This window comes from Phalaenopsis equestris, unplaced genomic scaffold (assembly GCF_001263595.1).
Source record: "Phalaenopsis equestris unplaced genomic scaffold, ASM126359v1 Scaffold000002, whole genome shotgun sequence".
In the NCBI taxonomy this organism is placed as follows: domain Eukaryota; kingdom Viridiplantae; phylum Streptophyta; class Magnoliopsida; order Asparagales; family Orchidaceae; genus Phalaenopsis; species Phalaenopsis equestris.
Genome location: NW_018164444.1, coordinates 27,239,728 through 27,253,781, shown reverse-complemented (window position 1 = coordinate 27,253,781; position 14,054 = coordinate 27,239,728). Strand labels below are relative to the sequence as shown.

The window sequence follows — 14,054 nt, the reverse complement described above, 5'->3', positions numbered from 1 at the left end:
ATATATATATATATAAGTTCACGAATCAATAAAAGCCGTCAAACAATAAATAACCAAAAGGCTATAAAAGCTAACAAAATTTACAAAATGCAGAACAAGACAAGCGCTGAAGAAAGGAAGGGTAGGAAGAAGAGAAGGGAAGAGGGGTTTTAACAGCAAATTGCTTGGACCCATCCTCGGCGAGCAAAGGCATTGAGGCCGATGACGGTGGTATTTGGTCACCTGAGGACGGAGAAAAGAAGCCACGCATGATAGAGAGCGAGGACAAATAGGCCCAGAGGAACTAGTACGAAGTCTAGCTGCTTTTCCTCCATTAATTTGGGGAAAGCTCTTTGTGGGGATAAAGAATGTGTGAGGAAGAGAATGACGTTGCGTGAGGCGTCTTTTGAAGAAGCTGGAGAAGGAAGGAGTTGAAGAGGACTGATGGATTGTAGCTCCCGGAGGAAGAGGTGGAGGTGGAGTGACGCTTAACAGGACTAGGCGGCCGTTCTTCGAAGGAGTGCCTCCTCCATGCTTCCGCGAGAGGGGTGGGGGAGTAAAGTTTTCTCTCCGAAAGCGGGCCACCCGCGACCGAAGTTTAATAGAGAAGGATTCCACTTATCGTGAAACGCAGCCTAGACACGGGAAATAAACACCTTTGGTGGCGTTTTGAAAATGCCCCGCAGCGAATAAGCTACACCAAATGAACCCTTAAAGGTAAATTTATCATCAAGGTAGAAGATTTAGGCATTGATAATTATTGGCTGAAAGGAAACATCACACAATATATTTTTAAGAAGATTTTTTTAGACCTTTGTGTGAATTATTGAAAATTGGATAGAAAGAAGAGGTCTGTTAGGATGGAAAAAATATTACCTCAAAAGTACTGATGCATCAGTACTTCAATAGTGGGGTGCCACGTGGCACCAGGGTGGGACCATTGCATACGTGGCACCCCACCATTGGAGTACTGATGCATCAGTACTTCTGAGGTAATATTTTTTCGTTAGGATGAGTAGAAATTTCAAGTTATATTTGAGTGGGAACATTCACTAAATGTAGAAATAATAAGTGGGCACAGTTCTTGCTGCTTGATATTAATATCTACTATTAAAAAAGGCGCTAAAAAAAGATGGCCCCATTATACTTTCCCTATCAGATTCTCAGACATCATTTTAAAACAAAGTTTTTTTCCTTTTTCCATCCTATTATAAACAAATATGGAAAAAATGCATTCGTGCAGAGTTACAACTTAACCACAAATGTTAATAGATTTCTTATCCTAGAAAATTGGTACGAAGGTATTGACAAAGATTCAAGTAAAAATATTTAAAATATTCACAAGCATGTAGGCAATACAGAAAAACCAGAAATACTATGAGCAGTGAAATAGTAATAATAAGACATAAGAACTCAAATATCATCTTCACATTTGACAAAAAGATCATTGAAACTCAATAAGACAACTGAAGCAAAAAAAGCGTCTTTGGGTAAATTAAAAAGAGCCATAAAAAATATTCAATCGTTAGGCTATAATACACTATAAGAACTCACATATGCTCATCATTTTGCTCAGAGCCGTACAGCAGATTTTCAATGGCACCGTGAAGACAAGTCAGCCTGTTTTCTGTTTCTGAATACGGAAAATAAATTGACATATCTGCTCCCGGAGAGACTATATTAAATTTGGGATCAAAAACATCAATGCCGTGGACAACCCGGTATAAACCAGGAAGAGTAAAAGCAGTGTGACTCTCGTATTGGCCAACTGTATTCTTGCTGTAACAAAATCAAATGATTCAGTATCTACGACATTATAGAGCATAAACTAAACAAGCTCAAGTAGGATAATAATTAAAGAGTAAAATAATGACAAGAATTCACGTACAGTTGTCCAAATAATACTTGGGTTCTGAAAAAAATGGCTAGATCATCAATGACATTTTCATTTAAACTAATTATTGCATTGAAGCTTTAAATATCCCTAATTTGATTAGATGCATGTAGTGAAATGAGTCATTGGATAGAGGGCAACGAGTGAACTACTTAGTAGGACAAATTAATTTCATAAGCGGTAAATGATTACACATTTTTCTTGCTCCAACAAAATTTTCTAAATAAGAGGGTATGGTCACTAAAAAAGGAAATACCAACTTGACGAAGAAATATGATTGCTTTTGATGCCAATGAAATGATAGGCCCCCGATGATAATCTCTTTTTCAAAGTCTGGGATGACAAGTACAGCTCAGACAGAGTTCGAGTATTTGAGTAGGCGCATGTTAAAGCGAATGTGGTCGAGTGGACAAAAAAGAATAGACACAACAACAGCGAGCAGGAGGGTCGAACAAAGTGTACTAGTGAAAAAATACATGTGAGCAACAATTGAGTTGGGGCAAGTTTTAAAATAAATTTTTATAAATATAATTTTTTAAGAAATGACCTTATAAAATTAATATTACTAATTAAACTGTTTTAAAAAACATGAATATTGGTTGTATATTATTTAATTTTCCACTAAATTAATAAATCAATTTTAGAAATTAAATAAATTGATGTTGCAATACAAATTTTCTAGAAAAAAGATCATTATTAGAATCCTATCAATTAAATAAATATTAATAGTTCATAATAATAATTATTGATACGTAGCATGTATAAATATATTATAAATTAAAACAAGCTTTATAAGATTGAAATAATAACTTCAACCAAGGTCGGATGAATAGAAATTAAACTTGATGAAGAAAAAAAATCAAATAATTATATAGCATAAGCATCTTATCTTTATATTTAAATAACTAATAGGTAACCCTAACTTGTAAGGTCAAGCATAAGAACAAGATTAAGACATATGTTTGCATAATATGGGTTTGAGATGTGTGTGCCGCAATTGTGGCCTGTTGATAGAGCGGACTCTTTGAAGCTCGTAAGTTCCCTGAGGTCACATGTTTGAATCCCCCTGTGACACATGTGGGTGGTTGGGGGCTCGTATAATAACCTCCGGCCATTCTTTAAGAAAAAAAAGTTTTGAGATATGTTTTCATAATTCTATTTATAGCAATACTGCTAATTCCTCTAAAACAAATGCATAAGATAGTCTGATACTTGTTTAAGATAGACTATCACAATAAATTTACTTATGATTACGTGTTACATTAAATGATTTGATCGTATTAAAATGAATAACATAAATTTTCTAACCATGTTTAATTTAGTTTTTATATATTGATTACTATAAAAATATGTTGAATACAATAAATTATATAATAATGTTTGCATGTGCATGCTACTAATGAAGTTCACCTCTTTATGGTATTAAATATGTACGCTAAGATACTCATGCACATAAATTGAAAAATTAATATTGATATTAAATTATCTTAAATAATATATTTAGAGGACATATAAGAAATATAATATCAAAAGCATACATATGAGATATGTGATTGTTACTATATTATAGTAGAATGATTCAAAATTTTTTATATGATATACTAGAATAACTAATGATTCAAACGATATTCCACTGAATTAGTGAATTTAATCAACTTGCGTGCTAATCAATTATTTTATGTAACTACAATATCAAGAATATGAATATTCACTAAGTTGTTGACAACTCACAAAAATTTAAATTAGCAATTTCATGTTTAAATTTTGGGCTAGAAAATAAGTGAAAAAAGAGAATACCTTAACTGGATACATGATTAATGTTCCAGATCCATCGTATGCATTAGCTCCTCATATTATTTTGTTATTGGGGACATTGATGATCCAATTTCATACTTTTCTAACTCTAATGATATTACTCCTAGAATAAAAGAAAAAGTACATATAAACTTTAAATTTCAAAAGAAAGAATTGCACAAAAATCTCATATCTACATTCATAACATCGGATTAAATAGGTATTACAACGTTTTACAAATAAGTCCCTAGACTTCTTCAATATTCTCACTTTACCAATAGAACCCTAAATAAGTTTCAATTCTCAACGCTCCCCTTTGAGATGGACAAAAGATATCAACTAAGTCTATCTTGCCACATAAACTAGACAAACCTAATGAATAAAGTCCTTTAGTGAGGCACCCAACCACTTGCTCTCCAGTGAATACATGACTTCGCTCCAGTAGCCCATTATTGAACTTTTCCTTGATGAAGAATCTATCAATCTCCACGTGTTTGGTTCTATTGTGTTGCACCGAGCTATTGGCAATGACGATTGTTGGCTTGTTGTGACGCCACAACTTCATTTAAGTTTCTTGGTTCTCCTTGAGCTCGATCATAAAGGCTCTCAACCACATCAACTCGACAACTTCTAAGGTCATAGCCATATACTCTGCCTTTGTTTTTGAGCAAATTACTACACACTATTTCTTTCTCTTCCAAGAGAACAAGTTGCCCCCTACGAACATGCAATCTCCTAAGGTAGATCGTCTGTCATTTGCACAACTCGCCCAGTCAGTGTCACTAAATCCCTCAATGTCGACATGCACACTCTTCATCAAGACCAACCTCTTCTCTGGTGCACTCTTCAGGTACCTCAGAATCTGATACACTACATCCATGTGACCCTTCTTTAAATTATGCATGTAGCGGCTCGCCTCGCCACGCTCATTGCAAAAAAGATGTTTGGTCGAGTGTGATACAAACAGATCAAACGACCCACCAATCTCTGGTACCTCTCATGATCAACTGATTCTCCTGCCTTTGCACTGAGCTTAGCCTTTTAGTCAATTTGAGAGACAGCAGATTTGTACCACAACATGCATGTTTCCGTGACGAGATCTAATACTTTTTCTTGGACAATACAATCCGCTCGGGTTCACGGGCCACTTCAATCACAAAAAAGTACCTCAGCTATCCAAGATCATTCATCTCAAATTTATTGTCCAATATACCTTTAATTCGACAATCTTTATCTTATTATCATCGATGACAATAATACCACAACATATACAACAAGTATAATGATGTGACATTTATGTTCTCAAAAGAACACCGTATGATCTGCTTTAATCTACTGATATCTCATGCACGTCATAGTCTTTCTAAACTTGTAAATTAGGCTCGAGGAGATTGTTTCAATCCTTACATTGACTTTCAGAGCCCACACATCTTGTCTATTATCTGGATTGTATTGAATTCTGATGATATATCCATATATACCTCCTCCAGTAACTTATCATGAAGAAATGCATTCTTCAAATCGATAAACCATCATTCAATGCAAGAGAAAATGGTGTCCTCATTGTGCTCATCTTTATTATTGGTGCAGATGTTTCATTATAGTTAATGTTGTATGTCCGGTTATACTCTTTTGCACCAGTCGTGTTTTGTACTGTTGTATATTCCCTTCTGGAGTTTGCTTCACTGTGAAAATCTACTTGTACCCAAGTATCATTTTCCCACCGATAGTGACACTAACTCCCATTTTCAATTTTTATCGAGAGTCCTAATCTCTTCATGCATAGTCGTTTTCCACTTGAGATCCTACTTAACAACCTATTAACACGCTAGTATAGAGCAGTATTCAAAGATGCAACGAATGCTCCATATAAATGTGACATATTTGAATATGAAACAAAGTTAGCAGTGTCAAGTTCCCACCTAAAACGATCAAGAGGATGTCCGATATTGTTGCAAGAGGTCCTACTTAAAGTTGAGGAGTTAGGAGAAGAAAGAAAATTCATCACCTAGGAGTTTGGAGGAGAAAGAAAAGTCATATCACCTAGGAGTTTGAGTCAGAGGTGGTAGTGTAAATGTCTCAAGAGTCGCGGAAGACCAGGACAAGAGGCTAGCTAGCACAAGTGGCACTGCAATCATCGTTTCATCATTTTACTTCCTTCTCTATGTACTTACTTTTCTATATATACACACTTAAATCACCTTCAGTTTAAATCCCACCACTTCTGGATTCACTCTCCTCATTTGTCGGTTCCTCAACTGATTCATCCTACATGATAGGATAGGACATTGCTCACACGTGTACCACTCTATTACTATTGATAATCACCACGCCTTACCTCATATCTCCAGAGTATCTAGCAAGTTAACGAAGAGTGAGGTCACCTCTTGGGTTTAGTATTGTTCAAACTTTCCAAATGACGCATCCGTGCTCACAAACAGAATATTCTCCATCAAGTTCTAGCAAAAGTATCCCTCATGGATAACAGAATAACCTACAAACACACATTTCACAACTCTAGGATTCAGCTTCTCTACGAGTGGTCTGTTATCCTTCACAAAACATACATATCCAAACACCTTTAATGAGAATCTAGCTCTCATCTCCTTTCAACATCTTACAATGAGATTTTCAATTTAACATCATCGATGGTATCATGTTGATCAATTGAAATTGTTTACCCTTATAATTATTTTGGGACATTCATTGTGATCATCATGCTTCAGACAACCTCTAGAAGATTTACTTATTCCGCTCTGTTACTCTATTTTGTTTGGTGTGTATGGACATGTGGTTTGACATTGTATCTCTTAAATTGACAACTATTCCCTACATGATTTGTTGGTACACTATGTCCATTATCAAACTTTATTACATTCACTACAACACCATATTGAGTCTTTAAAGCAAACAAATATATTGCCCTTTTTTCATTAAATATAACAAAATAACACAAGAAAAATAATCAATAAAAGTCACAAAATGTCGATAATCATTCATATACCTTGTATAACAAAATCCCAAAATATCATAATGAACCAAGTAAAAAACACCAGAACTTATATTCTCATAACTGATATAAGAGATCCTAGTAAAATTGTCAAATTCACAAACATCTTTAAAAAGCTTTTGTTTATTTGACTTTTCATACAAAGAAAGATACAATCGGCTCAATAAACTATATTTATCTATCTATATATATACATATATATATATATATATATATATATATATATATATATGCGCGCAATTCAGATAAATTGGTCGGACATGTGCTTGTCAGTTGTAAGTTTCCTCTTGTCTGGGGTTCGATTCTCCCTGAGTGTAGGGTGTGGTACTCAAATTCTTAGGTGTAAGAGGGATGACTGGGGATCGTATAATAGTCTCTGACCATTCCTTTGAATATTATGATGAGATTTATATATATATATATATATATCCCACGTATTTCTGATGTAGGAGCAACACTTCCTCCACACCCAGATTTTCCTACTCCATCACACACTACTATAGATGTCAAAACTGAGTCTATACCTTCTGGTTCAAGCACCAGAGTCCACCATGTCATGTTCCAGTTCTAAGTGTCTGACCTGTACCTTTTTTTTTGAAGATCACCTTAAGAATATCAAAAGAAACAACACAATTTAATTGAAAAATAATGACGCTAATAAATAAAAGATTCACTGAGAAACAAGCATTTAAAACATTAGACAAAGTCATATAATAGATACTTCATTGTATCCTTACCAACTACAGGTTGTGTTATACCATTAGCAATCTAGACGCTCTACAGACTGCTAGGGAAATATAGGAACAAAACTCTAGCAGTATGTGTGTTGAGATGCGTCAGAATCTACTATCAATTATGATGATCATGTGCTGGAAATATATGTAAGAGCATGTGTATCACAAGTATCTTTGTCAAAGTGAGCATAAGTGATAATGTTACCATAATGTTACCCTTTGATGATACGGGTTGGAAGCATCCTCAGCCCCATCTCCTAGTGCCTTCTGCTTCCACTTCAAGAACTCCAGATACTCATGATCCTTATTGGTAAAACTCACACCTATCTCACCCTCCTCTCCTACCATCAAACTTGCCTGGTAATCCCTTTGTCCACCTTTTCAACCACGGCATCCACCCTGCCCACGTCCACCTATCTCTCCTTCCTTAGGTCGCCTTGGATAAGTTTTGCTTAGATGTCCAACATCACTACAGTTATAGCAATTGTGAGTTTTCCTTGGACACATATCATACCTGAGCTCGAGGAAGCCAACGTTGATCATGCAGCTAGAAATTCACTTGGCTTAAAGTGCAGTTTCATGCGACTCTTCTCATGCATCATTGCAGCAATGGTCTCATCCAGTATAGAGATAATGTATTATAATGACTAAGGTAATTCTCTCCAAAATCTACCTTGATATCAAGATACTATTATAATGACTAGTAATTTCAACACCCACAAATTTCTTGTTATTAAAAGGGGTATCTCTCCTCAATCCCTTATTTTAAGTGTCATGGATTTCAAAGAAGAAATGAAGGAGAAGAAAATGAAAATTGCAAATGTCGGTGTAAGGGTGAAGGAAGGAAGAGACCTCAATTTAAAATGCCATAGAGCTCATAAATTTTCCTCTTCAAGCTTTCTCACTCTTCTCCTTGTCATTCTCACATGCTCGTGCAATGGTAAGGGTGTGACTAGGTAAAAAATGGCAAAACAGAGTGAAGATAGTAAGAAAATTAAGATTTATAATGGAACCAACGCAGTTGCGCTTAGGAGGGAACTTAGATTTTCCACGTCCTGTACAACTGTAGTGCGATCGCGGCACATAGGCATGGGTACACCACGACATGTGGGTAAAGTGCGAGTGTCATACGAGGGACCCAGGTGTGCAAGCATCAACCACCCTAACAGACATGCACTTCAACTAAACACAAGAAAACCATTTAAACAAGCACTCAGTCAAAAAAATTATAAATCAAAGGCAAACTACAAAGCAAAAAAAAAAAAAAAACACCAACACGCAATCAAACTACAAGGAAATGCTTTGGTTGCCTCCAAACTAGTGTTTGGTTTAGTATCCTCAGTCAGTCAATGCCAGATCTACTAATTTGAATCGCTCCAAAGTCGAGACTTTTTTAAGGCCTATCCTATCATTTATTAAAGGCAACGTCATTCTTTGATCATTTACCTGGAGTGTTTTGGCAGTTTTTTTTATCTTGGATGTCTATAGCTCCGGAAGCATAAACTTTTACCACAGTGAATGATCTTGACCACCTGTAGCAATGGCCTCATCCAATAATGGTCTCAAGAGCTAGGAGGATTGATCTCTGATCAAAGGCCGAGTTCAGATGGGTCAAAAACTACATAGTCCTCAATAATGTAAAGATCTTTCATTTCTTACACTCTGGATCGTCACAGTTTAATATGGGTGAAAAGTGATCAAGAACAGCCCACAGCATCTCCAAATCTATGGGGTATTTTTGAATTGATCTATCACCCTGTACCACTGTTACTATCTCATGATAAATCTGAAACACCCTCATGTGGTTCTCTATACAAACATAAATCCTCTTCAATTTTGCCCAAATGCCCCTCATTTTTCAATGTCATTGCTGATGAGGCAATCAATAGAACCATCAAGTTGAGAAGCTATGTGTAAAATAAAACATGTGTGGTCCTCCATTCATCCCCCTCAACACTGTCACCCTCTGGCTCAGCCTTAACTCCAGTCAGATATCCTTCTAGTCTCTTTCCTAGTAGTCTCGATCCAGCACAACCAACTCAGATACGTGATCGGTCCATCAAGCTTCAAATCCACAAGAAGGAGATCTAGTTTCACCTATATCGGAGCGCATGCTGAGGTGGTGGCTCCCGTCGAGACGCTATTTCCCGATCAAGACTGTCATAATCTCAAGATTTATCTTCCCCAGATCTTCCAATCATTTATCTCATGCACCATCTCCTTCTCCTGACACCCTCATTCACGAGAATCCAAGACTGGATCACACGCGACTTCCTTCCTCTTCTTGAACCGATCTTGATCTACTTCACCCTCAAGGTCGAGATCCCCATCAACATTTCTCTGTCTATCCGCTCCACATCTTGTATGCAGAAGTCACACATCTCTACTTATTTGTTCCTCTCTATCGCCTCCCCTTGTCCTTGCACAGTGTTGCTCCACTCCTTGCTCTCACATCAAATCACAGAAGCCCTCTTCTACCATAATCCCTCGCAATACAATTGGGAAAGCAACTCTAAGATCGCAGCGTATAGAGAACCCTTCCCAACCGAACCCTATGACATAGTCGCGTTGGGAAGGCGACGACGCGACCAAATTTGCGATACAATCACGATCTAGGAAGGCGGAGACGTGACCAAACCCTACAATATAGTCGCGATCTGGGAAGGCGAAGACGTGACCGAACCCTGTGATATAGTGGTGATTTGAGAAGACGAAGACGTGAGGCAGTTAGGTTAGGCTCTGATATAAAAAAAAAAAATTGCTCAAAAATCTCATTTGTACATTCATAACATGAGCTTAAATAGAGTATTACAATGTTTTACAAATAAACCCCTAGACTTCTTCAAAAGTGTCTTTTCACCGATATGACCTAAATAAAAACCAATTATGAACAATTTATCTCCGTCAAAATTGAAAGAAATTGAAAGAAATCTATCAACACATTCTTAAGTATTTTTAGTCTTAAAAAAGGACGCTATAAATCAGAACCTTCTAAAATTTATACTCTTCGGTTAGGACTTGCTAATGTTATGAAGTCATTTTTTATGGTGTATTTTGATTTCTTCTTTTTCAGATAACAATTCTTGGCGATTATTTGAAATTGGACTTATTTTATTGTCTGATTATACAATATTTGTTCTAAAAAAACAATATCATTAACCCTCAATAGAAAAGAAAGAACTCAGATGCTCAGAAAATGAAAATTACCTTCCAGCAATCTCTTGGTAGGTACTAGTAATAATAAAGTCAGCATTGTTCATAGCAATAATATCAGCAGTAAATTGGGAAGAAAAATGGTATTTCTCCTCGTAGCTTTTCCAAAATATGTCTGAATCTGGATATTTTGTTTTTTCAAGTGCATGAGCGATGGTACACTGCATGAAACATAACAAAAGTCACCAAAACATCAATTCATAAGGCAAATGTACAGCAATATATGTACACTACAAACCTGAGTTACTCCTAGTTTATATGACAGCAAGGATGCAACAAGGTTTCCGTCGCTGTAGTTCCCAATGATCAGATCTGGAGTGCCATGCAATTCTGCTGCAATTTCACTTGCAGTATCCTAAAAAACAGGGAAAAGAACATAGTCAGAATCTAATTAATGAGGCACGTACAGATGATAAACAGGATAAGACAGTCAACATCCTATGATAAAAAGTTCAAGCAACTAGAATGTTTATGCAGATCAGAAGCATCAATTAGGGCTTCTTCATTTCAATGGCTTTATAATTAACATTGCAGAAAGTGTATTCGATATTTAGAACACAACTTGTTGAATGGTCTTTGCTAGCCCTTCTTTTCCCCTTTTCTATTGTAACGACCAGGTTATTATATTAAATTATAAAGTTTTAATATCAGAATTTTCTAACTAAATAAAATGCTATGAATAATTTGAGACTTAGTTGAGCCGTTGAAATCTAATGTTTAAAGATAGATTGATCTGCCACCTGTTAATACTTTATTTAATGTATATAATAAAACTTTGAGAGACTAAATTATTTGCAATAAATTTAATAAAAACAAGCTAACGTAATTAACTAAAATATTTAAAAAAACTCAAAATAATAGGAAAAAAAAGTAAAAGATAAACCCACTTAATGTTGCTTCAAATTGAACTGGCATTGATGCCTCCAAGAAATGAGTGATCGCCAGGTGAAAAAATGGAAACGATAGAGTGAGATCAACAAATAAAGAAAGCAAGGCCAAGAGAAAGAGAAAACAGGTGGCAGATCAAACACTGTTTCACACTTCTTCACATAGCTACAAGAAAATATTGCGCCCGGAGTACGTACCGTGCGGACTCCAATAATACAGTATCATTTGTAAAGTGATAGAACCTAATTTTTGTTAACTAAGAAAATATGAAAAAATCTATTTTTTCACGTTACCCGGCCCGAATACCATTTGTTAGTTTTCTGGTGATATTATAGTGATATTCTTGTGGTATATTTATAGTATTCTGATGGTATTATGAAAGTATTTTGATATAATTATTGTGTTATTCTTATAAAATTTTGGTGCTACTCTGGTAGATTATGATGCTATTTTGATGATAGTCTTTTGATTTTCTTAAGGTATTATGATAGTATTTTAGTGATATTTTTGTGGTATTTTGATCATATTTTAATGATATTTTTGTCAAATTTTTGTGTTATTTTTTAATATTATGATGGTATTTTGGGAGTATTCATATGATATTTTTGTGGTATTAATATGGTATTTTTGGGTGGCATTTTGGGTGGTTTTCCGGTGATATTCTGGGTGGTTTTTTGGTATGTCAGCGGAATACCACCAGAATATTACAGAAAGTGATATTTTGGTGATATTATTATGATATTTTTTTGATATTTTGGTGATAATTTGGTGGTATTTTGATTATATTTTGGTGATAATGTTGTAGCATTCTAATAATATTATGGTGAAATTTTGCTGGTTTTTTTGTAGTATCATGCAATATTCTGATGATATTTTGATTGTATTCTAGTACAACAATAGAATACCACCAAAATATCAACTGAATAGCACAAGAATTTCGCAATAATACTACGAGAATATCATCATAATATCATCAAAATATCACTAGAAAACTCTCATAATACCACCATAATATTACTAAGATACCATCAGAATATCATCATAATATTACCATAATATAACACAAGAATACCACAAGAATATTATCAGAATATTATCATATTACACCAGAATATCACCAGAATATCGTCATAATACAATCATGATGCCACCATATACCATCATAATATTACAAGAATATCACCAAAATATCATCATAAGATCACCAGAATATCACAAGAATAGCACCAAAATACCATAATATCCCAATAATACCATCAGGCGGGCTTCGGGTCGGGTCACGTGAAAAAAATAACTTTTTTTATATTTTTTTTAATTCGCAAAAATTAAGCCCCACCATTTTACAAATGACACTGTATTATTGGAGTCCACAATGTACTTACTCCGGACGCAATATTTTATACATACCCACACCCTATTCCTTGTTTGGCACCACAATCCTTTGAATCTTCTCTAACGTGAAAGGTCATATGAACTTTATTAAAAAACATAAAAACGAGCCTCCATTTCTATTAATTTTGTTTCAAATGCCTTCAACCATCGTCGTTGTGCACCAACCAACCTTCTTCTCTACCAAACATTAACGATCCCATCTGTCAATCACTACAAAGCACTCTTCGATGACGACCTCTCCCTCTACACTAGACCAACACAAACCCATCTTTGCTCCTGATCGCCGAAAAATAACCAATTCAAGCCAATTGATGATCGTCAACACTTTTCAATCTCTTAACTGCTTGCTCTCGCATGTCATCTTCAAATCCAACCAATCAATTTGTCGAAAACAACACTCTCTTCTTCTCTTTACCTCTTTCACTCTCCCTAAACCTCTCCCACTCTTTCTCTCTCTATCTTTCTACCTCTCTCTAGATATAGTTTTAAAAAGAAATCAATGCATGAAAAAAGAAGAATACAAGAAAAGAAGTGAAATATTTTGTGTACTCTCAATCTTGCCAAAAAATTTGCCAACAATGCACACCACTAAGTTTAAAATGAAACCTTTTAGAACTCTCAAAATCCTGTTTGCAACGCAATTGGCACGACAAACTGAATTTGTACTCAGCCTGAAGATAAAAAAATTGTCCATATTTTAAATCTCTCAGACAAGTACACATATACACCTTTCTTGATATATTGGGTTTTGAAGACTTTAATCTTAGTGTTATACAAACTATATGTTGTATTTCATGACTTTTTTTTAATAAGGGGCAATTAAGTCTTTTGGTTTTATTTACTTGAATGCCCTAGTCCTCCTTTATAAAAGGGACTTAAGACTCATGTGTGAGTTATGATGAGAAGTGCAGAACTTGTAACCCCTAGTCTTTTTCATTCACATCCGGTGAAATCTCCCTCTCCGTGGACGCAGGCAAATCAATTTGACATCGAACTATGTAAATCTTTTGTATTTGATTGTTGTTGTATGAAGTTCTTCGTTTCCGCATTATTTCCCATAACACTATGCACATCTTTCTTCTCGTGATAAGCAAACCCAACATATTAGGCAAACATTAAGATCCTGCTGTGGGTAAAGTGCGAGTGTCAT

The 14,054-nt window shown here is 35.3% G+C and overlaps 1 protein-coding gene across 1 annotated transcript in view; it reads right to left on the bottom strand.

Annotated features, from left to right (window-relative positions):
• Positions 1 to 14,054, bottom strand: part of LOC110026668 (sucrose synthase 4-like) — a 28,521-nt gene that overhangs the window by 10,517 nt on the left and 3,950 nt on the right. The window contains exons 9-11 of the mRNA XM_020727710.1: positions 10,863 to 10,979; positions 10,619 to 10,785; positions 1,534 to 1,758 (exon numbers count right to left, since the gene is read on the bottom strand). Coding sequence (XP_020583369.1) covers positions 1,534 to 1,758; positions 10,619 to 10,785; positions 10,863 to 10,979 — 509 coding nt within the window. The remainder of the gene's footprint in view (positions 1 to 1,533; positions 1,759 to 10,618; positions 10,786 to 10,862; positions 10,980 to 14,054) is intronic.